Source organism: Sciurus vulgaris (assembly GCF_902686455.1).
Source record: "Sciurus vulgaris genome assembly, chromosome: 14".
NCBI classification, from domain to species: Eukaryota; Metazoa; Chordata; class Mammalia; order Rodentia; family Sciuridae; genus Sciurus; species Sciurus vulgaris.
Window position 1 is genome coordinate 92781293 of NC_136475.1, and position 25691 is coordinate 92806983.

Here is a 25691-nt window from a genome sequence, read left to right on the forward strand (position 1 = left end):
ATATTTCAGCCAGATTACAACTAGTTTCCTTTTAGTTCTTTAGCAGCATATCAGAGCAGCATTATTCAGCTGCCAAATCTGTTGAGTCTGATGGACCTCCTAGGATTGTTATTACAGGCCCTCCAATATTTTTCAATAAGATATGGTACTCTTTCCTGTAGTGGTAGAATTTATGATGAGAGAGTTTATGGAGAAAATAGAATTAAGGGGATGAGTGGAGGTCACAAATTATCCATAAAAGCCCTGAATTTTTCATAAGTACTGTTGAATCATTTTTATTTTGTGTGATTTTTTTTTTTTTGTTAGTGGTTTTTTAATATTTCAAAAATAAAGCAATACTAAAAATTGTAGCGACTTTTTAAATTCTTTGTAATGATTATAGCACAAAAAATTTCTCTTAAGGATATTGATTCCTCTAAGGAGTTTAATGATTGATTCACCTTTCTCTGCAGTTTCAAAGAAAAGTTCATAAAATAGTTTGACTTAATTGTCTTCATTTAACTTCTTGTTCATGGTTTTTTTGTTTGGTTTTGTTTGTTTTGGGGGATTAAACCCAGGGGTGCTTAACCACTAAGCCACATCTCCAGCCCTTTTTAAATTTTTTAATGTTTGAGACAGGGTCTCACTAAATTGCTGAGGTTGGCTTTTTGTCGGGGGATGGGTTGGGGAGGGGCATGGTACTGGGGATTGAACTCCGGCACTCAACCACTGAGCCACATCCCCAGCCCTCTTGTATTTTATTTAGAGACAGGGTCTCACTGAGTTACTTAGGGCCTCACTAAGTTGCTGAGCCTGGCTTTGAACTCTCTGTCCTCCTGCCTCAGCCTCCTGAGCCGCTGGGATTACAGGTGTGCACCATTGCTCTGGGCCTGAGGTTGGCTTTGAACTTTTGATCCTCAAGTCACTATGCTAGTACCATAACCTTTACCTTTTTAAGGTGTTAAATGATTTTTAATTTATTCTTAAAGTTTTGCAGCCACCTCTATGAATTCCAGAACATTTTCATTATCACAAAAAGAATCTTGTACCCATTAGTCATTCATTCCTCATCCTCCCTTCCCCAAGACTAACAATCAGCTAGTGAGCTTTTCTAGAATAGAAAAGGTGCCTTTCATTGTAGAGCTTTCCTTTATAGACCCCATTCCTCCAAGATCATCTTGCCTTTTCTGAATTCTCTTGGGTGGCGGTAGGGCAGGACCTGCACTCCAGTCATACATGCTCTTCAACCGGAGCGGCTCCCTTAGTCTGCTTTAGTATGTGCTAGTATTGCTTATAAGTCCTGTGGAGCGGTAACAGCACAACCCTTACCAGTAGAGGGAAGTCCAGGTTCTTTAACATGACCTAAAGTCTGACAGCTTTTTTCTTCAACTTACTTTCTCTTTATTGACCCTGTGCTCCAGCCATATGGAACCACCTGTGGTTCTTATATAATATAATGCCCTTTATCCTTTTTTTTTTTTGGAAGGGGTCAGTACTGAGGATTACTTAAGGTACATCCCCAAACCTCCTGCCTCAGCCTCCAAATTGCTGGGATTACAGGAGTGCATCAGCATGCCTGGTACATTTTCTTATCTTTGCTCTAATTCTCTCCCTTCCATAAGGCTGGGTGAATACATTTATGTAGTATTTTCCTTTTTACCAAGTCTGTAATGAGACCCAGCTGTATATTATCTGAAGTTTACCAGTGTTCTACATGCCTCTTACAGACTTTCTCTAAAATAAATTGCACTCAGTTCAGATTAGTGTTTGTGGTAAACTGTAAAGGTATATAAGAATAAGGACTTCATCTTTTTTTTCCCTCCATGTACTAGTATGCATTGTTTATTTTTCCAAGATTATATTTTTTACATTGTACCCAGTAGTTAGTTGAAGATAATCAGTAATCCATTAAGTTTAATTGCAAATGCAGAATAACTTTTCCTCGTAGGCTCTCAATTTCTCGTGATCCTTTTGTGCCTTGTAAGAGAGAGCTGATAGATAGAGGCAGTAAGGAATCAAATACAGTATAGTGGCTTGATTCAGTTTGTCTTGTTTTGGTTTGCCTGTGGTTTTTTGTTGTTGTTTTGGTTTTGCTTTTGGCATGGGGGATTGAATCCAGGGGCACTTAACCTCTGAGCCATACCTCCAAGTCTTTTTTATTTTCGTTTATTTTAAGACGAGGTCTTGTTAAGTTGCTGAGGCTGGCCTCAAACTTGGAATACTTCTTCTTCAACCTCCTAAGTCATTGGGATCACAGTGCACCACCATGCCCATCTTCAGCTTGTCATACATTTGCAAAAGAAGCTTGAAGTGCACTGGTGTCCTTGCTAATAGTTGGTTTTCTATCTTTAGTAGTCTTCTCAGGACATAGCAAAACTTGACCCATATATTATTGTAGGGTAGCCAGGCAATTTTGACCTATTTTTAATTAATAGAGCATCCTTTCTGTTAGGTATCAGGATGTGTGTCCATTTTATTACTGTGACCTAATCAGGATTTGACTTCCTGTTCCTTCTTTCCTCCCCTTTTAAGGAAAACTTACATGCTTACCATCATTCATTCATTCTTTCCTTGGAAAAATCAATGGCTAACGTAGCCTCTGGAAATAAATTGAAAGTTCTCTCTAAGGGGAAGAAAGTATAGGTATTGGTATTTGCCTTGGTTCTTTTTTTTATTTTTTAGTTGTTGATAGACCTTTATTTTATTCATTTATTTATATGTGGTTCTAAGACTCGAACCCAGAGCCTCACACATGCTAGGTGAACGCTCTGCCACTGAGCCACGACCCCAGCCCCTGCCTTGGTTCTTTAGGCAGCACTAATCTGGAAATGTTGGTAAATGGTGGTTGTGTATATGTAAGAGTTTTTCATGCAGGTTGACAAATTTGTAAGATATTAGTGTCACCAGTGGATGTCTTTTCAGACTTGCATATCCCAGGAGTTTTTGAGCAGAAGACATAATGTTTTATATTGCAGTTATGACTACTAAATATGCAGCTGCTAAAATGGGAATATAGCAGACAGAGGTCAGAAAATGGACATTGGTTTCTTATACCTTGTGAAACTGGTTCAGCTGCTTTGAAGAGACAAGAACCCCGCCTTTCTTTACTGCTGGCACATTGCAGTTTACGTGTGTCTTCATCGCCCCATTCTTTGTCAGAGGCTATATTCTATTATGGCTGGATCTTAAACACACGGTTAAGACCTAGCCCCTACAGTCATAACAGCTTGGTACTCAAGGTGAAAGACAGGATGAACATTTTTAATACCTTTGCATTTTAATTGTTTTCTTGCCTTTTCTTTTTTTAGGTGGCTCATTGTATTGGGGCAGTAGAATGCATTGAGCTCATAAAAGGCTGTTCAGTCCTTTATAAGACACCACTGTGCTGTAGCAGATGCTAATGGCAATATTATCGTAAATTTTGCCTGTGTCATGAAATAGAGGTGACTAGAGATCTTATGGACCAGCGAAAAGGATTTAGGAATTTTATTTGGGGTAGGGAAGTAAATTCTTTGTTGTTTTTTGTTTTTTGTTTTTTTAAACTGAGCTACAACCCCAGCCCAGTTCTTTATTTTTATAGAAAGTGTTTGATTTTCTTTACTTTCTTCTTCCTCCTCCTCCCTTTGTCTCTTTAGCCTGAGGGGTTTAGCTCTCATTTGCCCACAGAAATAACCAGTTGATTGCATAGACTATTTGGCTTATTTTTACTTAAACTGTAACTTCAGTGGTATATACTCAGACCTAAAGAGTATATAAATTCCCTGACATCATGACAACTCATCATATTGATTTATGACTCTTTTTGTTTTTTTTGTACTGGGACTTGAACCCAGGGGCGCTTAACCCCTGATCCACATCCCTCGCCCTTTTATTTTTTATTTTGAGATGGGATCTCAACATTGCTTAGGGCCTCACTAAGTTGCTGAGGCTGACCTTGAACTTGGCAATCCTCCTGCCCCAGCCTCCCTAGTTGCTACTATTACATGCACCACTACACCTAGCTTCATTACATTATTTTAACAAGTATTCTAGCTAATGTTGGGTTTTAAGTCTTTTTTGTTACTACTAGAATCAAATCCCAAATCATACATCATGTGGTGCACACCTGTAATCCTAGCAACTCAGGAAGCTGATGCAGGAGTATCGCAAGTTCAAGGCCAGCCTCAGCAATTTAGTAAAGGTCTGGGGATGTAGCTCATTGGTAAAGTGCCCCTAGGTTAAAGCCCTAATACCAAAAAAAAATTTTTTTTAATTAAAATTAAAAGGACTGGGTATATGCTCCTGGGTTCAATCCCCAGTACCACACCAAAAAAAAGAAGTCTGAATACCTTTTTTATACAATGTGATTTTTTTTAACTGATCTTATTCAACTCGCTCCCAGAAAGGCATTTTTACATTAATGATGCTCTGGAGTTTCATGAATTTTAATAGCTATAAATTGGAGATTATAACCCAATGATACTTTTTTCAGGAATTCACTTAGGATAAGGAAGAGGTGTTTGTAGGGTAGGAGTGCTGTATGTTTATGGTCTAGGGTTTGTCTCCTCAACCTTTTGACCTCTTAAATCTGTTAATGTCTAGAGGTGGGCTGCAAGCATTAGAAGTCGTGCAGAGAGTGAGTCAAACATTTAAGCATGTTTATTGCTTGTAGGCATTTTTTTTTTTTTTTTTTTTTAATTTATTTTGCAGTACTTGGTATTGAACCCAGGGGCTCTCTACCATACACTGAACTACATCTCCAGAACTCCTGTCCACCCCCACATTTTTTTTCCTGTGGTACTAGGTATTGAACACAGGAGCATTCTACCTCTGAGCTACATCCCTAGCCCTTTTTAATATTTTATTTTTAGACAGGGTCTTACTAAGTTGTTAAGGTTAGCCTTGAATTTGCAGTCCTCCTATCTCAGCCTCTCTGGTTGTGGAATTACAGGCATGTGTCACTGGGCCCAACACTTACAAGGAAATTGGCAGGAGGATCCAAGTTAGTGTCAGAAGATTGGTGGGCATGAGAAGCTACAGTTTAATCATAAAGGCTGGGTACTCAAGCATTACTGCATGTAACTCTTTCACTATGGAAGACTGTTCACAGACCCAAGTAGCCTCTTCTCTGGATAGTGCTGGAGATACTGCCAGTATTTTGCTTTTTCTTTTCACTTTTTTTCCTTTTTTAAACCCAATACTTGGTGTATTCCTGGTATACAACATAAAGAATGCTTGTGTGTTCAGCTTCTTGGAAGGCCAGTTCAGTATTTAGGAGGTGCCTTATTGTAACTCCATGCTCCTTCTGCTGGTACAGGAATGATAATAATAGAAACAAGGTTGATGTCAGTTAGGACAATGCTTTCCAATTCCTTTTATATAACCCCTTTTGTGTAACAAATAGAATAACCATATTCATATAGTACATTGGGGAAAATGGATTTCTCACCCTGTTTCTATGATGATTGAATCAATATCTCTTACTATTTAAATTAGAAGCTCTAGGTTAGATCTGATTCTATGGGACTTGAATGCCAGACTGTTTGTTTGTTTGTTTGTTTGTTTGTTTGTTTGTTTGTTTTGATAGACCTTCAGGGTTTTTGAGTAGAGAATTAACATGCCCAAAGTGGAATTTAAGGTTAACCTACCAGCCGAGTACAAAGTGGATTAGAGAAAGGACAACCCTAAAACCTGGTAGGTCAGTTAGATTATTGGATTAGTTGAGGTGAAATGATAGGATTAACTTGAGTAATAGTGGTGGGAATGCAGACTCGGGGTGCTCAGTGCTCAGTGGAGAGTGCATGCTTTATGTGTAAAAGGCCCTGGGCTCGATCCCCAGCACCAGGGTGAGAGAGGAGGAATGTCACTGAAAAGGTGCGGGGGAAATACTGTTAGGGAAACAGAATCAGTAGGACTTGACAGCTAGTGGTGGAATGTGAAACTCAGAGTGAAAAGTCCAAGACAGGGCTCACGAGCCTGGCTGCCTGCAAGATTAGATGGTGGTAGGATAATTAAGAGAAGTACAGAAGTGGTTTGGAGATAGATTTATTTCTGCTTAGGGTATATTGAAATCTAGTAGATATACATATTTCAAAACATGTAAGGATACTCAGCCATGTAGCACTGCAGAAAAACTGGAAGCGTGGATGGCAGTTGGGTTTGCTGCAATTCATGGCGTGACTGTTAGCCTTAACCAGGGTGGAGCCATTTTTCAAGGATAGATGCACAGTAATGAAGCTCATGTGACTGTTGTATAAAACCTAGAAAGTTAGTTTATGTACATTTTGAGGAATAACTAGCACAAGGATTTCATTACTTGTGTTAGCATGACTGGTGTATTCTCTTCCGGGAGGGAGATAAATAGGAATCACGTCATAATCAGAAAGTTAGCTTAATGAATGTGGCATGATAACAAGAGCAATTGGACGACTGCTCAGACGTGTAATGATGGACATCGCCAGAGTAGGGGTGGATTTGTTGGTGCATTGACCATGATTCACACTCTCTTAGACTGTGTATTACATCTCTCCCCTAGTAGGTTTCTATCCCTTTTCTGTTTCCATGACTCTGTTTGTTTTGTGTGATCTACTCATCTGTATTTTTTTTTAATTACAGCATTATAACTGTACATAGTATTTGGATTCATTTTTACAATATAATATATGCAAGGAATTTGATTTCAGTCCCCTTTCCCGCCTCTCCTCCTTTCCCATATTCTCGCTCCTCTCCCGCATTGATCTTCCTTTACTCCTCTATTTACTTATTTTTTATTGGTATTTTCTACATGTAAATAAAGGTGAGATTCTTTTTAGTACACTGATGTATATAACATGATTTTGTCAGATTCATTCCACATTTCTTCCCCTTTCACTTTTTTCCTCTCCCCTTGTTCTTCTGCTCCACTGATCTTACCTATGTGTTTATGATATCCTATCCCCCGCCATGCATGCCTTTTTTCCCTTGTTTTGCTCTAGCTTCCACATATGAGAGAAAATGGTTGGCTCTTGATTTTCTGACTGACTTATTTCACTTAGCATGATTTTATCCATTTACCGGCAAATCCATTATTTCATTCTTTTTTATGCCTGAGTAAAATGTCATTGTGTGTGTATATATATGTGTGTGTGTGTGTGTGTCTATATACCACTTTTTCTTGATCCATTCACCTATTGATGGACATCTGGTTTGATTCCATAGTTTGACTGTTATGAATTGCCCTGCTGTAAATACTAAAATGCCTGTATCACTATTGTATGCTGATTTTAGTTCTTTTGGAGAAATACCAATGAGTGGGAGAGCAGGGTCACATGGTGTGTCCATTCCTAGTTTTTTGCAGAATCTTCACACTGCTTTCCAAAGTGGTTGTACTAATTTGCAGTCCCATCAGCAATGTATGGTTATACCTTTTCCCCCTCATCTTCACCAGGAGATATTATTGTGTTCTTGATAATTGCCATTCTAACTGGAGTGAGGTAGGATCTCCGTGTAGTTTCGATTTGTTTCCCTGATTCCTAGAAATGATGAAAACTTTTTTTCCATATATATTTGTTGGCCATTCATATTTCCTTTGAGAAATTCTTTTGCCCGTTTATTGATTGGGCTATTTGGGGTTTGGGGCAGGTGTTTTTTTTTTTTGTTGTTTTTTTTTTTTTTTAATGTATTCTGGATATTAATCCCCTGTCAGAGGCCAAGATTTTTTTGCCATTCTGTAGGCTCTCTCTTCACTCTCTTAATCATTTCCTTTGCTGGGTAGAAGCTTTTCAATTTCATGGCATCCCACTTATTGATTCTTGGTTTTATTTCTTGACCTTTAGAGGTCTTGTTAGGGGAAGTCGGTGATGGAATGTTGACCCTATTTTTCTTCTAACAGTTGCATGGTTTCTGATCCTACTTCAACATACATTTTTGACACATTTGTCAAGTATCAGGTGACTCTAACAATGTGGATTTGTCTTTGTGTCTTCTACTCTATTCCATTGGTCTTCATGTCTCTTTTGATGCCAGTACCATGCTGTTTTGTTACTATAGCTCTGTAGTATAATTTAAGATCAGGTATTGTGATGCCTCCTGCATCACTTTTCTTGTTCATAATTACTTTGACTCAAATGTTGTTTATGTTTCTTCATATAATAAATTAATTTTTCAATTTCTAAAAAAAAAAAGGCTATTCTGGGTCACTTATTCTTTCAAACAAATTTAGGGATTGAGTTTTCTAGTTCTGTTAAGAATGGTCATTAGTATTTTGAACTTATCTGTGTTCTTAAAATATATTTACTTCATATGCTGTCAAATTGTAGTCAAGTCTTGTTCTTATTAATCTATACTAATGTGTATATGTTATCTATACTGTGTGGTTTTTCACACATACTCACTATGCACATGTGTATATATAAAATATAGATAAGATTTAAGTCTTTTCCCTCAGTGGTATATATTTAAGAGAGGGGGGAATATATGTTCTCACAGTGTACTGTATTATTCTTTTGAGTTTTCTAAGTGCAGTCTTGACTTCCTGAAGAAAATTACTTCCTGGGACTTGTGTGGCTATTTTACATTTGGAAGGCAAGGGGGTAGTGAGGCCAAAAGAGGCAGTAGAATGACACCTGGGTTTCTACTAGGGCTAGTGAGTGCTTTTCCTAAGACAGCAAATTGATTAGGAGAAGAGAACCAGTGGTAGATTATGTTAGGTAGACAAAAGTAATTTTAACTTGAATAAGTAAAGCTTGAATAAGTAAAGCTTAAAGTTCCAGTGATCCATCTGGATGTCAGTAAATATAGGAGGCTCTCACCCTGTTGTGTAAGAAAAAAAATCTGTGTTATGGTGCATGATGATTGAGGTTTCTGTACCAAGTGGTAGGTTTTATTTATTTATTTATTTATTTATTTATACGCCATGCTGAGGATTGAACGCAGGACCTCACTTATGCAAGTGCTCTACCACTGAGCCACAACTCCAGCCCCCCAAGTGATGTTTATTAACTCATTTAATTTTCACAACAACCCCATGAAGTAGGGACCATCAGTAACTCTGTTGTATAAATGAGAAAACTGAGGTTCAGAACTGTAAAAGTAAATTGCCCAACTAGGTAAGGAACAGATTCATGAGTTACTAACATGTAAGTTGTTTAGTCATGTCGATGAATGTATGTTGTCTTGTTGGTTATCTGAAGCATAGTGGGCATTTGAAATGTTTGGGAAATGAAACATTTCCTATTGGAGCAAATTGCCATAATTTGGTTATCATATTTTAGCAAGTGTAGTCTTTTTTTTTTTTTTTTTTTTTTTTTTTTTTTGCAGTACTGGGGATTGAACCCAGAGCCTTGTGCTTGCGAGGCAAACACTCTACCAACTGAGCTATATCCCCAGCCCAGCAAGTGTAGTCTTAAAGGCAGATACCTGTCAGTCTCAAGGAAAAAAGAACTGCCCTTCAAAATTTACCTAGTCTTTTAAAAGAGCTGAGGAACACTGTCCTTTTAATGATTTTGATTTAATAGCCATGCAGTCCTTGGCACCTGAGGTACTACTACCTTTTGCAAACATGAATTGTCACATTCAGCATTTTGTAATAATTCTGTGTTTCTCAGTTTGGGGAGAGTGAGAACTCTTGAAAGATTATGACTTGGAAGTTTTTGGTTACTTGGTATTTTAATATTCCAATTGGTAACTTCCCTTTATGCCATTAGTTTTTCCTTCCCACTCTAAAAAGATTCCTTCAGTAGTGGCCTGAGTGGGAAAATCTGTCTTTGTCTGGAAGTGCCTTTGCTTTTATATGGTACTTTAATTGGTTATGGAATTCTAGCTGACAGTTGTTTTTCCCGGCATTTTGAATATTCTTGATTGTTTTATGAAAAATCAACTGTCAGTCATGTTGTTATTTCTTCCTTTATAGGTTACCTGTCATTTCTCTGGTTGCTTTTAAGAATTTTCTTGTCTTTGGCATTCTGCAATTTTACCATGATGGTCTAGGTATGCAATTTATTTTTATCTTATCTTGTTTGAGATTAGTGTCTTTACCAATCTGAAGATGATTATACTCTTACAGAGTCTTATCCGTTACCTCTGATTAACATTTCTTCCTCATTCTTTCTATTCTCCCCTGAAATTCCTGTTGGATAATATCTTTAGACTTGTATTTGTGTCTTCTTCACCTTTCTTCGTCTTGTTGTTAGTTCATTATTCTGTGTTCTACGTAGTTTCTTCAGGTATGCCTTCCATATTATTAATTTTCCCTTCATCCATCTCTATTTTAGTTGTTTTCGTTTTCATAATAAAAACCTTTCCTTCCTCTCACCTCCAAGCAGCCCTTTCTTAATTATTTATAATCTGTCCTTTCTTCTTCATTTTTTAATCTTCTTGATTATTTTAATCAGGAAAAATTTCAAATTTATACAGAAATGAAGAAAATAATTTATACCCATGCCCAACTTCAGCAGTTAGGAATTCTTTTTAGCCCTGCCTCCAAACCCCAGTTATTTTGAAGTCTTTGGCATTATCTGTTACAATTCATAAATATTTAAATATATATCTAAATGTATCTCTCTAAAGGATTCTTTAATGATTCAACATAACATTAATTTTATTAACACTTTTTTTTTTAAGTACTTGAGAGTTCTTATTTGTCTTCTGATTCCGTCATTGGTTTTATGATGCCCTTGAATAGTTTGTTTTTAGTAGCATCCGTATAGCTTTCTCTGTGGAACTTACATGTGTATCTTGAAGTGTGGAGATCTACCCAGTGGTTTTGTTGGTAGTCCTGAGGATGGAGCACTGGAGTGCTGTACCATTGACTTACATCTCTAGTCCTTTTTTTTTTTTTTTATTTGAGACTAGGTTTTGTTTTGTTTTGTTTTGTTTTTTAATAGTTGTAGATGGACACAGTACCTTTATTTATTTGTATGTGGTGCTGAGGATCCAACCCAGTGCCTCACACATGCTAAGCAAGCACTCTACCCACTAAGCCACCCCCAGCCCAAGACTAGGTTTTGCTAAGTTGCGAGGCTGCCCTGGAATTTATGATAATCCTACTTTAACCTCTGGAGTTGGTAGGCCTGTTTGCTCCTTTCTTTAAACAGTTTTATCTTATGGTTTTTAATAACACCAAATTAAACAGAAATGCAACTACTATGTAAAAATCAAGAGAAGATTGTACTTTGTTTTGCTTGTTATTGACTGGTGGATAGGCCATTCATGATATTTGAACAGACTGTGTAAATTTGTAATTGAAGATTGTTGTATTGGTGATTCTTAGAGGCAGACATCCAACTACATTGTGTTTACACGGTGGATATGTAAACATTTACATATTGAAATGTGTATTGTTTTATTATAATTACTTTATTTGTCCCTTATACCTTAGTTAGGACTTTAACAAATGTTTTAAATTGTCTGTAAGTGTATTATTATGCACTAATTTTATTTTAATGTAGTTAAAAGAGCATTAAACATTAGTTGTAAAAGGGAGTATTATCTGAAGGGATGATTGGGTCGGGGAAGTGGGGCCATATTAAAAAAGTAAGTTCAAGGTATCATTACCAAAGTTCTTTTGAGTCTTTTGGGACATGATGAAGTTAGGATTTACAGTTGGGTTGTTTAATATCTGTTCATTTGATAAATAGGGTAATTGGTGTTTTAAAAAAGTCTTAGCAATTAGATGTCATCACATGTGGTTCTCAGTGCATATCTAAAGAAGTATCTTTTATATGAACATGAAATGTGTAGCAAGAAGTTTAATTCCTTACCTTGAAAGTATTGAAAAGAATGCGTTGGGAATGTAAGTCGGTGGTAGAGCAGGTGCTTAGCATACTTCAGACCCTGAGGTGGGGGAGCAAACTAGAAAGCTTTGAATGTGTGTTACATCTTTTCTGCAGGATGATTGTGTAATATGTTCCAAAAGTGGGATTCTTCTGGGAATGAAAAAAAAAAATAGCATTAATAATTACACTGGGACAGCAGCTTAAACTGAGATGGTTCTGGGCAGACCAGCACATATGGTCAGTGTTCTCCGCCAGCTCCACCACTTCATTAAGTTGGTTTGTAGAGGTTTGGGATTTGGTGTAGCCTAAGTGAAAATTTTTAATGGCATTTAAGGCGGGAAGAAATTGATTAGGCTTTGCACCTTGAGTGTGAGTTCTAAATGGTAAGCTGTGCCCTGCTGTCAGCTGATCACACAGCCTGTGTCATAAGGCTTGCTTGATCTCTATGGAAAGGAGTTTGTTGGGTGCCAGAGGGGGTTCAGAATTCATCATTCTTGGATTCTTGTCTTACCTTTTCTAAATCCAGGGGTTTTGTTTTTGTTTTTTGAGAAATTACTAAGTTGCTGAAGCCTCAATTTGTAATCCTTTTGTCTCAGCCTTGTCTCCAAGTTTCTGGAATTACTGTCATGTGGCCCAATAATTTTTAAATAACACAGGATAATTAAAATTAAATGTGTTCCTTTAATTAATGATAGAAAAACATTTCCACAGATGGTGTTATATGATCTTAGGTGTTTCATTGCTTTCTTGGTTAAGGCAGCAAATCCTTTATGAAATTTAACCCTAGTGGGTATAGAATAGGGATTGAGGTTAGAAGGTTTTTAGATCATAATACCCACAATTATATAGTTAAAAAAAAAAAAAAAGACTTAGGAACCAGTTTGCCACAAGAGTTCGTAGAGCTATTGACAGTACACAAGTCATTTGTGCAAATGATAATCTCATTTCTAAAGCTGTACTTGGTTTCTGTTACTGATTAAATATTCCAGCTGGGCGTGGTGGCACACACCTCTAATACAAGCAACTCTGGAGGCTAAGACAGGAGGATCACAAGTTTGAGATCAGCCTCTACAAGTTAATAAGACCTGGTCTCAAAACAACAACAGGAAAAGGGGAAGAGGTATGACTGAGTGGTAGAGCACCCCTGGGTTTAGTCCCTAGTAGTACACCCCCCCCACACACACACACACATCTCTAATTTGAGTTTGGCCTTATGCCCCATTTTAAGGTTTTTGTTTGTAGTGACTCATGTATCCTAAAATTAAAGCTGAAACATGTTAATACTGTATGTTAATGAACTTTAGTAAGCTGATAGAAATTTAAAAACCTTAGAACATTTGTTCCTTGTAGATTATTTTGCTCCTGTTTTAAAACTCTTCTTTGGTTACCTATTTCTTAAATCAGATCTGTATAAAGAGAAAGCTCTATGAGAGATGAGACGCTTATTTTGTTTGTAAATCAGAAATTACTTATAAATTAGTTTAGTATAAAAATATAAATTTGTAGAATGCTATGTACTAGCACCACTGAGGACAAATGAATTATTTTGGAAAAACTGTTGAAGCGATGGTAGAATTTATTATGCTCTCTCACATTCTCAAAAAGGAGCATGCTGCTGCCTGCCTTCTGCCCCTCGGGCAGGAGCTCCAGTGTCTCTCCTCCAAAGTTCCCAGAGCATTGAAGTTGCCAGTGAGAGTTTATAAGGGGAAGCTCCTACTTCATTGACAAGAATATTTTACCCCTAAAGTTAGTAAAGGAACTTTTAACTACATAAATGTTAGTAACATCCGTTCCCTACTTCTCTCCTCTGACATCTTACCGGGTACCCCTTCTCCCCCAGGGCTGAGCCTCAAGCATTGTAGGCAAGGGTTCTACCACTGAGCCACATCACAATCCTTTAATTAATAACTTATTTGGAAAGATTTTCAGGGAGCCAGTTTTAAGTTTGGGTTTGTTGGTTGGTTGTTTTTTTGCTTTTTACTCCCTGTGATCTGTATTGAGTTTTTAAAAATAATTTTAAAAATACTACAAATTAAATTGTACAGCCAGGCTATATGCCTCAAGTTTTATAGCCTATATTCTGTCTTGTATTAATAGCTAATGTTTGGTACTGATAAATAGATAGAACCATGATCATTTTGGTAAGACTGAAGCAGCATCCGTTGTCTTTTAATTGGACTAAAATACACATCTCTACTATTAATATCATATGGGAAGACAGAATTATTCTGTGCTGTTGTTTCCTTCACAGAGAGCTAGTGGCATCTGAAAAAGAATCCATGATACCTGGCTGAAACTCCAGGATGGAAGTAATATCCAAGTCACTTTATAAAAGCCCAACACTGTAAATCGTACGTAATGGCTATGTGCAAACTAGTTGTTAAAATTAATAATTTTAGAAAGGAGACGTTAGCTCATAAGTGGCTGTGTTCTAACTATTGCAGTAGATGGTATCAGCTTCCTGAGTCCTCAGAAGGCAAGTGTGCTTGTAATTGTAACACAGTCCATGTTAACAGGTCCTGTGAGCAGCCCAAACCTGACAAGGGTGACTTAGGAGAGACTAGTGCTAGAATGGAAATTCATCTCTTCTGTGCTCCTTACTTCAAGCCCTCACTCAGTCAGACTTTCCTCAGACTCTGCTATTTACTTAAAACATTTAATCCCAAAGTACTAGGTCTTAAAGGCTGTCTTTTCTTTGTGACTTCAAGTAAGGTCTCCACCAGACCTGGCACCTTTACAGAGATCCTCTGAAATTTCATTGTAACTGACTAATTGATTTAGAGGAACAAGGAAAGGAGAGGCACCTTCCCCTGCCCCTTTACATTAGAGTTCCTTGGTAGGGGGACAGAGACCACATTTCCCTCAACAGAAATACTATTTGTTTTAGTCGATGATACTTCTCAGAATCTACTCGTTTTATTTTATTTTTTTCCTTTCCTTTTTTTTTTTTTTTTTTTAAGAAGAAGAAGAAAAAGGAAAAACCAGGCGTGGTGACTCATGCCTGTAATTCCAGTGACTCTGGAGGCTGAGGCAGGAGGATCACTAGTTCAAAGCCAGTGTCAGCAACTTATCGAGACTCTGTCTCAAAATAAAAAATAAAAAGGACTGGGGATGTGATTCAGTCATTAAGCACCCCTGGGTTCAATCCCCAGTACCAGAAAGAAAAAGGTCTTTAAAAACAGCAGCGAGCGAGTCAGTTTAAGCTTTAGAACTTTTTTAATGCCTATCTCACTATTGCCTCCCCCATTAAAAAAAAAAAAAAAAAAATCCTAAATTCAGTTCATAAAAAATTTTAAACTTTGGATTTTAAAATTGAAAGTCAGACATGGTAGTAGAGGGGAAAAAGTAGTATGACTTTCTAAGAGTCTGGGGAAGAGTTTTGATTTTATTAAAAAATATTAAAATTGTGTTGGTAATGTTGAACAGAAGACATTCCTAGACAGGACTCTCATTCCCTTTTCCCCTCTGACTGGTGAAGCTGGGGCAGCCCTGGCCTTCACCTGGGCGTGGCCCTTGAGGACCTGTTGCCACGTTCCCTTCCAATTGCTTGCTGGCTTTGGCCAGTGTGTCTGTTCCTGCCACGTTCATAATGGAGGAACTTCTGGGAGTTTATTGTGTAATTCCACTGGTTTTATTTCTGTGGGATGTAACTTCCCCTGACCTCAGGCCTTTTAAAATGTTCTTTTATTGGACTGGGGATGTGACACAGTAAAATGTAACTTTTTTTTTTTTTTTTTTTTAGTTTAAAGATTTTTACGTTTTTCTGTTTATTTCCATTAAAATAACTTTTGGATACAGTGGTTGATTTTTATTTGGGTCATTTTTAAATTAGGTAAACAAGGTTTCTTGGATTAAAACTGTGTTTCCTAAACTTGTTATTTGAGATCTGTAAACAGTCTTCATTTTCTTTAGTAATGAATTTATCTGGATTTGAAGCAGACTTACTGGGTTATTCTACAAACTCCCCAACTTTGTATCATTGTTGGTACTTTTATATCTTCTTAACTAATAGTATGTGACTACTTTTCCAAAGGGCAAACATAATTTTCTCTGTTCTTTGCTTTGAAATTTTCACTAGTTTAACTTAGCCTGAAACAATTCTGCTCAAACTGTGCACCTAGGTAGGGGAACTGGCCAGTAACAGCTAATGGTTTTTTTTTGTTTTGTTTTGTTTATTTTTGCAGGGGATGGGGGGTTACTGGGGATTGAATTCAGGGACATTCAATCACTGAGCCACATCCCGGGCCCTGTTTTGTATTTTATTTAGAGATAGGGTCTCACTGAGTTGCTTAGCACCTCACTGTTGCTGAGGCTATCTTTGAACTCTTGATTCTCCTGCCTCAGTCTCCCGAGCCACTGGGATCACAGGACTGAGCCACTGTGTCCAGCTTACAGCTAATGTTTACTGAGTGCTTAAGTGACATGGTTATAAGTTTTGATATCTGTGTGCTGGATTTATTACCAAAACAAACATATGCAGTGGGTGTTAATACCCTAACATTTCTAAGAGAATTTTACTATATTCCATAATATTTTAGTACCTTTTTTTTTTTTTTTTTTTTTTTTCTGGTACTGGGGATTGAATCCAAGGGTACTGTACTGCAGAACTGCATTCCCAGTTCTTTTATTTTTTTTATTTTGAGACAGTGTATCACTATGTTGCTGAGACTGGCTTTGAACTTGTGACCTCCTGCCTCAGTCCCCCAGTCACTGGGGATTACAGGTATGCACCACTGTACCTGGTCAAAAAGATTTTTAAATTACTTAACATCAAGTAAAATTGGTAGTCTTAAAATACTGTATTTCTCTTGTGACTTTTTTTTTTTTTTTTTTTTTTAAATACTCCCGGTCATACCTTGCATCTTTGCAAGTACAAATACTTCTGTTTGAACAGCACTGGTTTGTTGGATCAAGTGCAGATATCTTGATGTGAAATCAGGGATAAAAGAGATAACCAATTTTTAAAATATTTAGATTCAGGCTGGAGATGTAACTTGGGGATAGAGCACTTGCTTAGCATGCCCAAGGACCTGGGTTCTATCCCTGGCACTGCTTTAAAAAAAATTCAGATTCACTTGGCATAAAATTGCTGTTTAAGTTTCTAAAGCTCGTATGTAGTTCCTGTGCTTGCCTTATTCTTGACAGATGCTTGTCTATAGAGGGTGCTGGGCATGCTGCTTGAGGCCATGATGAGTTACTTATTCCCTGGTTGTACTCTTCTCCTTAGTACTTAGTGTCTTAAATGTTTTGTTTCCCCTCTCTAAAATGATTGCAGATCCCTGTTTTCTTCCTGGTTCATTCTTCTTCCTTCTTGACAAGTCAGGTATTCCTTCCCCAGGAAGTTTGTCTAACCTCTGGAGTCTCTGTCACAGCCAGCTACTTAATCTCTGCTTCCATAGCATGTTATTCCCATATCTCTTGACATTTGGTGTATAGACTAGGCGCTTTCTAGGAGCAGGGACCTATCTTCAGTCTTGTATGTATTCACTGTAGTCAAATACTTGGCATCTATGCAAGGATCAATAAATGTTGAATGAATGACTGGGTAAAAGGGCAGGTTATTTCTAATAATGTTTTGGGTAATCTAGCTTTACTATCAGAAACTGTAGGCCACAGGATTTAAAGCCTGCCAGGGAAACTAGTGGCAAGAACCTGTTATAAGACCATGCTTCAAGAATGGCTAGAATGGTATAATGTTACTTTAATAGTAGGCAGTTCAAATGCATGATAGGCAGAAGCATGTCATTGTAAGTTCTTGTCTGTAATTAAGTAGATTTTACTAGTGCTTACTGTTTTTTCTTCTTTCTTTCAGGAATTGTTGGATAAGTATTTAATAGCCAATGCAACTAATCCAGAGAGTAAGGTCTTCTATCTGAAAATGAAGGGAGATTATTTCCGGTACCTTGCTGAAGTTGCATGTGGTGATGATCGGAAACGTAAGTATATTTGATTTACAGTTAAAGTCAATATATAAAAGGGAGTTGGAGATACGGTAACATGATGATAGTCTATGTCTCCAGGCCCTTTGTAACTTCAAAGAAAATTGTGCAACTCATATGTCAGGAAAGCGAATGTTGCTTTATGTTTTCACAAATGAAAATGTAGCCAGGTGCTGTGGCACACATGACTTGGGAGGCTAAGGCAGGAGGATCACAAGTTAGAGGCCAGGTTCAGCAATTTAGTGAGACCCTCTCTCTATTATTATTATTATTATTTTAATATAAAAGGGACTGAGGAAGTAGCTCAGTAGTAAAAGCACCCTGGGTTCAATCCCTAGTACCAAAACAAAAAGAAAATATAGTCATTAATTTAACGTGTCCTTAAAAAAATTGAACACTTGTGAATTCTAATTATAATCTATTATTAAAAATGGACTTGATCTCTTAATGCTTTGAGATTTTAGTTCATATTTTTAGCTCTGAGTGATTCTGTATTTCTCATGGAAATTATATATAGAACATAGAAACAGATGTTTCTTTGTTATTAGTTCACTACTACCTATTTTAAAGGGTCACAGCATTGCTAATTACTCTATAATCAGATTTCTGAGAGTAGGTAAGATAAGTGTATTGTTGGTGTATGATTTTTTCCAACTTCTCAGTAATTTCAAATGACCTTATGTCTAGGTTTTATTTGACTACATAGAAACTGTTGGCTGAAAGTTATAGTCATAAAAATAGATTTGAATATTAAATACCTATTTTTTTAAGCCATAGACGATCATTAAAAAAAATGGGAAAAAGTATCATCAGATACCCTATTTTGATTATGAAAAAGTCAAAATAGGGAGCTGGGGTTGTGACTCAGTGATAGGGCACTTGGGTTCAATTCTTAGCACCACATATAAATAAATGAATAAAATAAAGGTCCAGCAACAACTAAAACCAAAAATTTTTTTTAAAAAGTCAAAATAAACTTATTACAATGATCTCAGTCTCCTGGAGAATTATTAGTATTGTATAAACCGTACTGAATTTTTATATATATGCCTGCTGACAAATTTATCAATTTGTGGGTGGAAAAGTATTGCTGAATTCCTAGTCTTTTTCCAATAATCTCGTTTTGTTCTTGATAATGACCCATCCAAAAAATGTGTATTCCTATAGATAGTTACTCTGAGTTAATCACTGAAAATGAGTTTTGCCATTCTAAGTATCAGCATGATTGAAGATATAAAGAAAAAGTAGTTACATTTTGCTGTAGTAAAATCTGTCTACTAAACCAACACTGTGTGCTGATGTGTAATTTCTGTTGCCATACAGATAAGCAGAATTGGACCTGAAAACATTGGCACAGAAATGAAAATGTAAACACCAACAAGTCAAAGGAATGTCCTTGGGAGATTGGGACATAGCTCTGACTTTAATTTGAATAGCCCCTGCTAGCTCACTGGCACTCCTGAGTTCCACACATAGTCCTACATGCATTCTGGTCGTCTGGATTTGTAAGTGGGCTGTCCCTATAACTGAAGAGCTAAAGCACTTTGTTACTGCTACTCTCCATTGTAGGGTTTTCTTATGTGCCAAACAGTATTTGCTTCTCACTACATGAGGGCTGTTCCAACCATAATGAGACCCATCATAGGCCATTTCAGAAGAAGAAAAATGCACACATTCAGGCCATAAAAGGATAGCTTAATTTGTATTATGTTAGTCTCTAAGGCTGATGTGGGCCAGTGGCCTCACAAGGAAAACTACCCCTTTCAAAACAAGGGTATGATGATTATAAAGGCAGAAACTTTGTAGATTTTGGTGGTAAGGTAAAGTGTTCTTACTGTTTAGGGAAGGAGCATTCCAGTCAAAAGTTTCTTTTCATTGACTTTTTTTTTTTTTTTAAGTTGTAGATAGGCACCTTTATTTATCTATTTTTATGTGGTGCTGAGGATCTAACCCAGTACCTCTCATGTGCCAGGCAAGCACTCCACCACTGAGCTGCAACCCCAGCTTCACGGATCTGTTTTTATTGACAGACTTGGTCTTATAATTCAGAAAAGGGCTGGGCACAGTGGTACATGACTGTTATCTCAGCTACCCGAGGCTGGGGCATGGAGGATTACGAGCTTAAAGCCAGCCTCAGCAAATTAGTGAGACCCTAGGCAACTCAGCAAGATCCTGTTGCTAAATAAAATATAAAAAAGGACTGGGGATGTGGCCCAGTGGTTAAGTGCCCCTGGTTTCAATCCCCAGTACCAAAAAGGAAAAAAAAAGGAAACCATCTTAACTTCAGAGATGGGAAAATGTGATATAATATCTCATGCATTTTTATAAATTAGTTATAAGCAAGCAGCATTAAAAAGAGTAATAAGACAGTTTACTAATAACTGATTAATACTAGCACAAAAGTTTCATATAATGACTGTGCCCTACTTTCTTGAATTATAAATTCGTTTTTAAATATCTAGTGCTAGTTTGCAGTGGTTTAAAAATGTTACAGAGAAAAATCTCATTCTACCAAGAACTAGCAGCATGCATTAATGTACTGTTTATTGGATATTTTTAGTATAGTGTTTTTTTCTTTTCTTCTCAGAAACGATAGATAATTCCCAAGGAGCTTACCAAGAGGCATTTGATATAAGCAAGAAAGAGATGCAACCCACACACCCAATCCGCCTGGGGCTGGCTCTAAACTTTTCTGTATTTTACTATGAGATCCTTAATAACCCAGAGCTTGCCTGCACACTGGCTAAAACGGTAAGATGTCTGTCCAGGAAATGCCCTCTTTGTCTAATAAGGTTGTTTTGAATATCAAGTGTGTTGATTTCTAGGTGTTTCACTTGGTTGCTTAGGGAGGATTTCTTTAGTATTTATGTTAATATTTTCTTTTTATTATCATCTTGCCCCCCTGTCCCTATCCCTCAATACCATAATCTCCTCTAACTGTGATTATAGCATTAATCTGGCTGAAGAGCATGGGCAGAGTGGTCAAAGAAGTGTAAATTACTTTAGACAGGAAACAAGGATTGGGGAATAATACCTGCCAGGGTGAGGGGCTTTTGCAAATAAATACTAGTTCTTTTAGGGTTATCTTAATCATTGTTATTGTACTGTGTGTCCTATGAAAGAACCAAGAAATGCTTGTGTGTTTAAGAACACGACTTTTTTAACTTTCAGATTATACACCTAAGTTCTTAAATTGGAAATCTAAAGAAATAATGCCATTTAGTTTGTTATTAACTAGTGGAATGTAACATTGATGTTCACCTGTTTTATTAAAATGGTTTGTAATTGTAAACTAACCAGTTTCTATCAGTGCAAATGTTGCTTACCATGGGTATTAACATTTATCAGGCTTTTGATGAGGCCATTGCAGAACTTGATACACTGAATGAAGATTCATACAAGGACAGCACCCTCATCATGCAGTTGCTTAGAGACAACTTAACAGTGAGTTGTTTGCTCTTACTTTAATTACCTTTCAGGAACAAAAGTAGTTTATATTTTATTTAGGGCAATTATTATAAAACCTGTACTCTCTCAGAAAATGGACCTCAAATACTTAAGTAAAATTTGTAGGCAGGTTTTCCCCAGTGAACAGGCATTTTATCAGACCTTCCTGAGAAGGTACTAAAATCAAAGGAATTGGGTATTAATATAACTATTCTGTTAGGTTGAAGGTATTGATGGTTAGCATAGAGTTATATAGTTATGGTATTCCCTTTATTTGGGTAAATTTACAATAGCTTATTAGGGACTATATAGGTGTAGAAGCTTTCCTAAAATCTGGTGAAGCACCTTCTTCTATTAAAAGTTAACTTTGGAGCCAGGCATGGTGGCCTGCACTTGTAATCCTTGGAGGCTGAGGCAGGGGTATCACAAGTTCAAGGCTAGCTTCAGCAACTTAGTGAGACCCTCCCTATCCCAAAAAATAAAAAGAACTGGGGATATCGCTCAGTGGTAGAGCACTCCTTCCATTTTTTGAAGTGATTATAGTGAGTATTAACTAACAACTTTTCACTTCATCTTTTCATCCTAAAATTAAAGAGACCCTTAGAAATAGTACTTGTGGTTTTTTGTTGGTTTTTTGGTTTGTTTGTTTCACGACACCGGGCGTAGAACACAGGACTTTGTGCATGCTAGACATTTTTTGTACCACTGAGCCATAACCCCAGCCCTACCCTACTTTTTAAATAAAAAATGAACTCAAACAGCATGTGTGTATCATTTTGTAAGTGAAAGATTTGTGGGGGATACACTTTGGAGGGGTGGCTGGTGGTTTAGAGTCTTAAGGCAGAGAACATCCAGTCTTGGTCAGCCTCTATTATTTGAGGAATTTACTGCTCTCACAATTACCTTTTGAGAGCTGGAAATGGTGGCGCACACCTGTGATCCCAGCCACTCAGGAGGCTGAGGTGGTAGGATCACAAGTTCAGAGCCAGCCTCAGCAGTTTAGCAAGGCTCTAAGCAACTTTTGTAAGATTCTGTGTCAAAAAAAAAAAAAAAAAAAAAAAAAAAAAAGAATTAAACTTTGATGTAGCAGTAGGACTTGATAGAATGGTCTGCACTGGAAATAGTAACAATAATGATTGTTTTAATTTTTTTCAGTTATGGACATCAGACAGTGCAGGAGAAGAATGTGATGCAGCAGAAGGGGCTGAAAACTAAATGCAAACAGGGTGTCATCCTTCTTCCCTCAAGAAACCTTTTTACACATCTCCATTCCTTATTCCACTTGGATTTCCTATAGCAAAGAACCCCATTCATGTGTATGGAATCAACTGTTTATAGTCTTTTCACACTGCAGCTTTGGGAAAACTCCATTCCTTGATTTGTGTTTGTCTTGGCCTTCCTGGTGTGCAGTTACTGCTGTAGAAAAGTATTAATAGCTTCATTTCATATAAACATAAGTAACTTCCAAACACTTAGTAGAGGACTAAAAATGTATCTGGTATTTAAGTAATCTGAACCAGTTCTACAAGTGACTGTGTTTTGTATTACTGTGAAGATAAGAAAATGTAGTTAATTGCAATTTAAAGAGTGTCCTACATAACCTCTTAATTTCTGCATTCCCTTCCTTATTCTTTGAGGGTTTCCTTTCAGTAAGCAACCTTTCCATGCTCTTCCTGTATTCCTTTTTAGTAGGAATCCAGAAGTATTAGATTGAATGGGAAAGCACTTGACATTTCCTGGCCAGGGGTCACAAATTGAAATGCCTCCTGTGTATCACATGTTGTGGAGGTCTTACCTATCTGTGATAACAGGGAGTTTCCTTATTCACTCATCATTTGCTGCTGTTTAAGTTGACAACTTCCCTTCCCAATAAAAATTCACTTACACCTCCTGCCTTTGTAGTTCTGGTATTCACTTTACTATGTAATAGAAGTAGCATGTTGCTGCCAGAATACAAGCATTGCTTTTGGCAAATTAAAGTGCATGTCATTTCTTAATACACTAGAAGGGGAAATAAAAGTACACAAGTCCAAGTCTAAAACTTTAGTACTTTTCCATGCAGATTTGTGCACATGTGAGAGGGTGTCCAGTTTGTCTAGTGATTGTTCTTTAGAGAGTTGGACCACTATTGTGTGTTGCTAATCATTGACTGTAGTCCCAAAAAAGCCTTGTGAAAATGTTATGCCCTATGTAACAGCAGAGTAACATAAAATAAAATTACATTTTATAAAACCATTTACTATGGCTTTGTAACAATTGCACACCCATATTTTAAGGGACAGATGAATTTACTACTTTCTGAAGTTGATTGATACTTCCCTTTTATGTAAACTGTAGTAGTGATACCCATATTTCTGCATTGTGGTACACTTGTCTGGGGAGTCCTGGAAATGTGTAAAATTAGACTACGATTTCTTAGTGTTTTACCATAAATCGGTCTCGTGGTCCTTCTCTTCCTCAGATGTAAATGATATCTGGCTAAGTGTTATGGAATAAAGTGGACATTTTAAAACTAGAAAAGCTAGTTATGTGGTTGTGAGTGCCTTGGATGGTTTTAGAATTGTACTTCAGTGGATATTCAACTAGCATTAAGAGGTAAAGATACCTTGTTTTAGTTTTTCAAATAATTATTTTTGTGAACTTTGATTACTAACCTGTCTTAAGTATTGGTTTGAGAACTGATATTTTTAAGTCAGCAGATAATCTGAAAAACTAGCACTACAGGACTTGTCCTTTATTTCCTAAAATGTGAATATGAAATAAGGCTTCATTTACACTTAATTTTTTTTCTGAGGGGAAATGGAAAGGCAGAATTGAGCAGCACTTGGTAGCGCCATTTAAGTGTGGTTGGGTTAGAAGAATAGCTCAGTCATAGGGCATTTGCTCAGCATCCAAAAGGCCCTGGGTTTGAGTCTCAAAGAAAGGTTAATAGAACTTTGTTCCCCAAAATTTAAGTCAGTATGACACTACTTTTAAACAGAAAAATGGAAAGAACATTGGGAATCAGGGAGACTGTCCCAAACAAGGTGGTAAGTGAAGTGGCAGTGCCTTGCCACAGGGCACCTCGCATTAAGAGGCCTTCCGCCTCTGAGCCGCATTTTGTCTTGCTGTAGGACACTGTCTTAAAGCTGTGGTGTCTCCGTTTTGACCCTCTGCTTTGTGGGCCTCTGCACTAGGTGAAGAGTATCTATACCATACCACAAAGAATTCGGCAGGGAGAGGACACTTTTCCTTAGGAGAAAGAGTATAAGTAAATAAAATTTGGAGTGAGGTCCCCCAGCTACCCCAATCTCTAGTAACCATTGATCTTTTTTATTATCTCTCTAGTTTTGCCTTTTTTGGAATAATAAATAGTGGAGTAACAAAATATATATATCTTTTTTCAGACTGGCTGTTTTCATTCAATAGTATGCATTTAAGCATCCTTTAGCCGAGTGCAGGGATGTTTGCCTGTAATCCCAGTGGCTCTGGAGGCTGAGGCAGGATGATTGCAAGTTCAAGACCAGCCTTAGCAATTTAGTGAGGCCCTGGGCAACTTGGTGAGACCCTGGGTTCAATCCTCAGTAGCAAGAATAAAAGTTCAAAAAAAAAAATCAGGAGTAAGGGAGCATTTAAAGCCATTTTTAAACTTTGTCTTTTGATGAAATTTCTGAAATAGAAAACTTAAAGGTTGCCACCTATTTTGTGGTTAGAACTCAAAATTGGGAGTTTTTCCATACTACACATTGCCCTATGATTTGTTCACCTTAGGTTGATAATGAGCTGTTTCCTTTTGACAGAATGGTAGATTATATTCATGTTTAGAACTTAAATATTTATCAGTAGAGATCTATTTTTTTATTTTAATAGAGTGAGAAATATTAGGAAGGCCATTTAAGTAAGTATTCTCTGGGTAGGGTGGTACACACCTATATGATCCCAGAGACTCAGGATCTGAGGCAGGAGAATTACAAGTTCAAGGCCAGCCTCAGCAATATAGCAAGACCCTATCTCAAAAGACAAATAAAGGCTACAGATGTAGCTCAGTGGTGAAGCACCCCAGGTTTAATCCCCAGAACCAAAGAATAAAAGAATTCTAATGGAAGTATAAAATAATTTGAGAAGAAATTTAGTTGTACTGGTTTTTAAAGGAGTTGAGCCAATTTTTCAAAAGACTGGAAGAGGGTCCATTATAGGCACAGACTTTTTTTAAAATTATTTTATTCTGGTTGTAGGTATTATCTGAGATAGATACAGATGCAAGTTTGGGGGAGCACTGGGGACTGAACCCAGGGGCACTTTACCACTGGGTTATATCCCTAGCCCTTTTTATTTTTTATTTTGAGACACATATTCCTGAATTGCTGAGTCTGGCCTCAAACTTGACATCCTCCAGCCTCAGCCTCCCAGGTCACTGGGATTATACACTGTGCTGTTGTGCCCATCTCTGACACATTTTTAAATAATAAAAGGCAGTTATTTTGTATGTTCTGCCATGTATATCTTCCCATGCATAACGTGTATTTGATCTACTCTGTCTTCTCTGGAATTAATATTTGCTAAAGGAGAATTTGAGTAATATGTATATTACAATTGAAGACGTTACAATTAAACA

General features: G+C 37.2%; 1 protein-coding gene across 1 annotated transcript in view; it reads left to right on the forward strand.

Annotated features, from left to right (window-relative positions):
• The window catches only part of YWHAQ (tyrosine 3-monooxygenase/tryptophan 5-monooxygenase activation protein theta), a 42194-nt gene extending 18862 nt beyond the window's left edge, over positions 1-23332 (forward strand). The window contains exons 3-6 of the mRNA XM_079111573.1: positions 17524-17647; positions 20238-20401; positions 20999-21094; positions 22253-23332. Of these exons, the coding sequence (XP_078967699.1) occupies positions 17524-17647; positions 20238-20401; positions 20999-21094; positions 22253-22312 (444 nt within the window). The 3' untranslated portion in view covers positions 22313-23332. The remainder of the gene's footprint in view (positions 1-17523; positions 17648-20237; positions 20402-20998; positions 21095-22252) is intronic.
• Positions 23333-25691: the final 2359 nt, after the last annotated feature.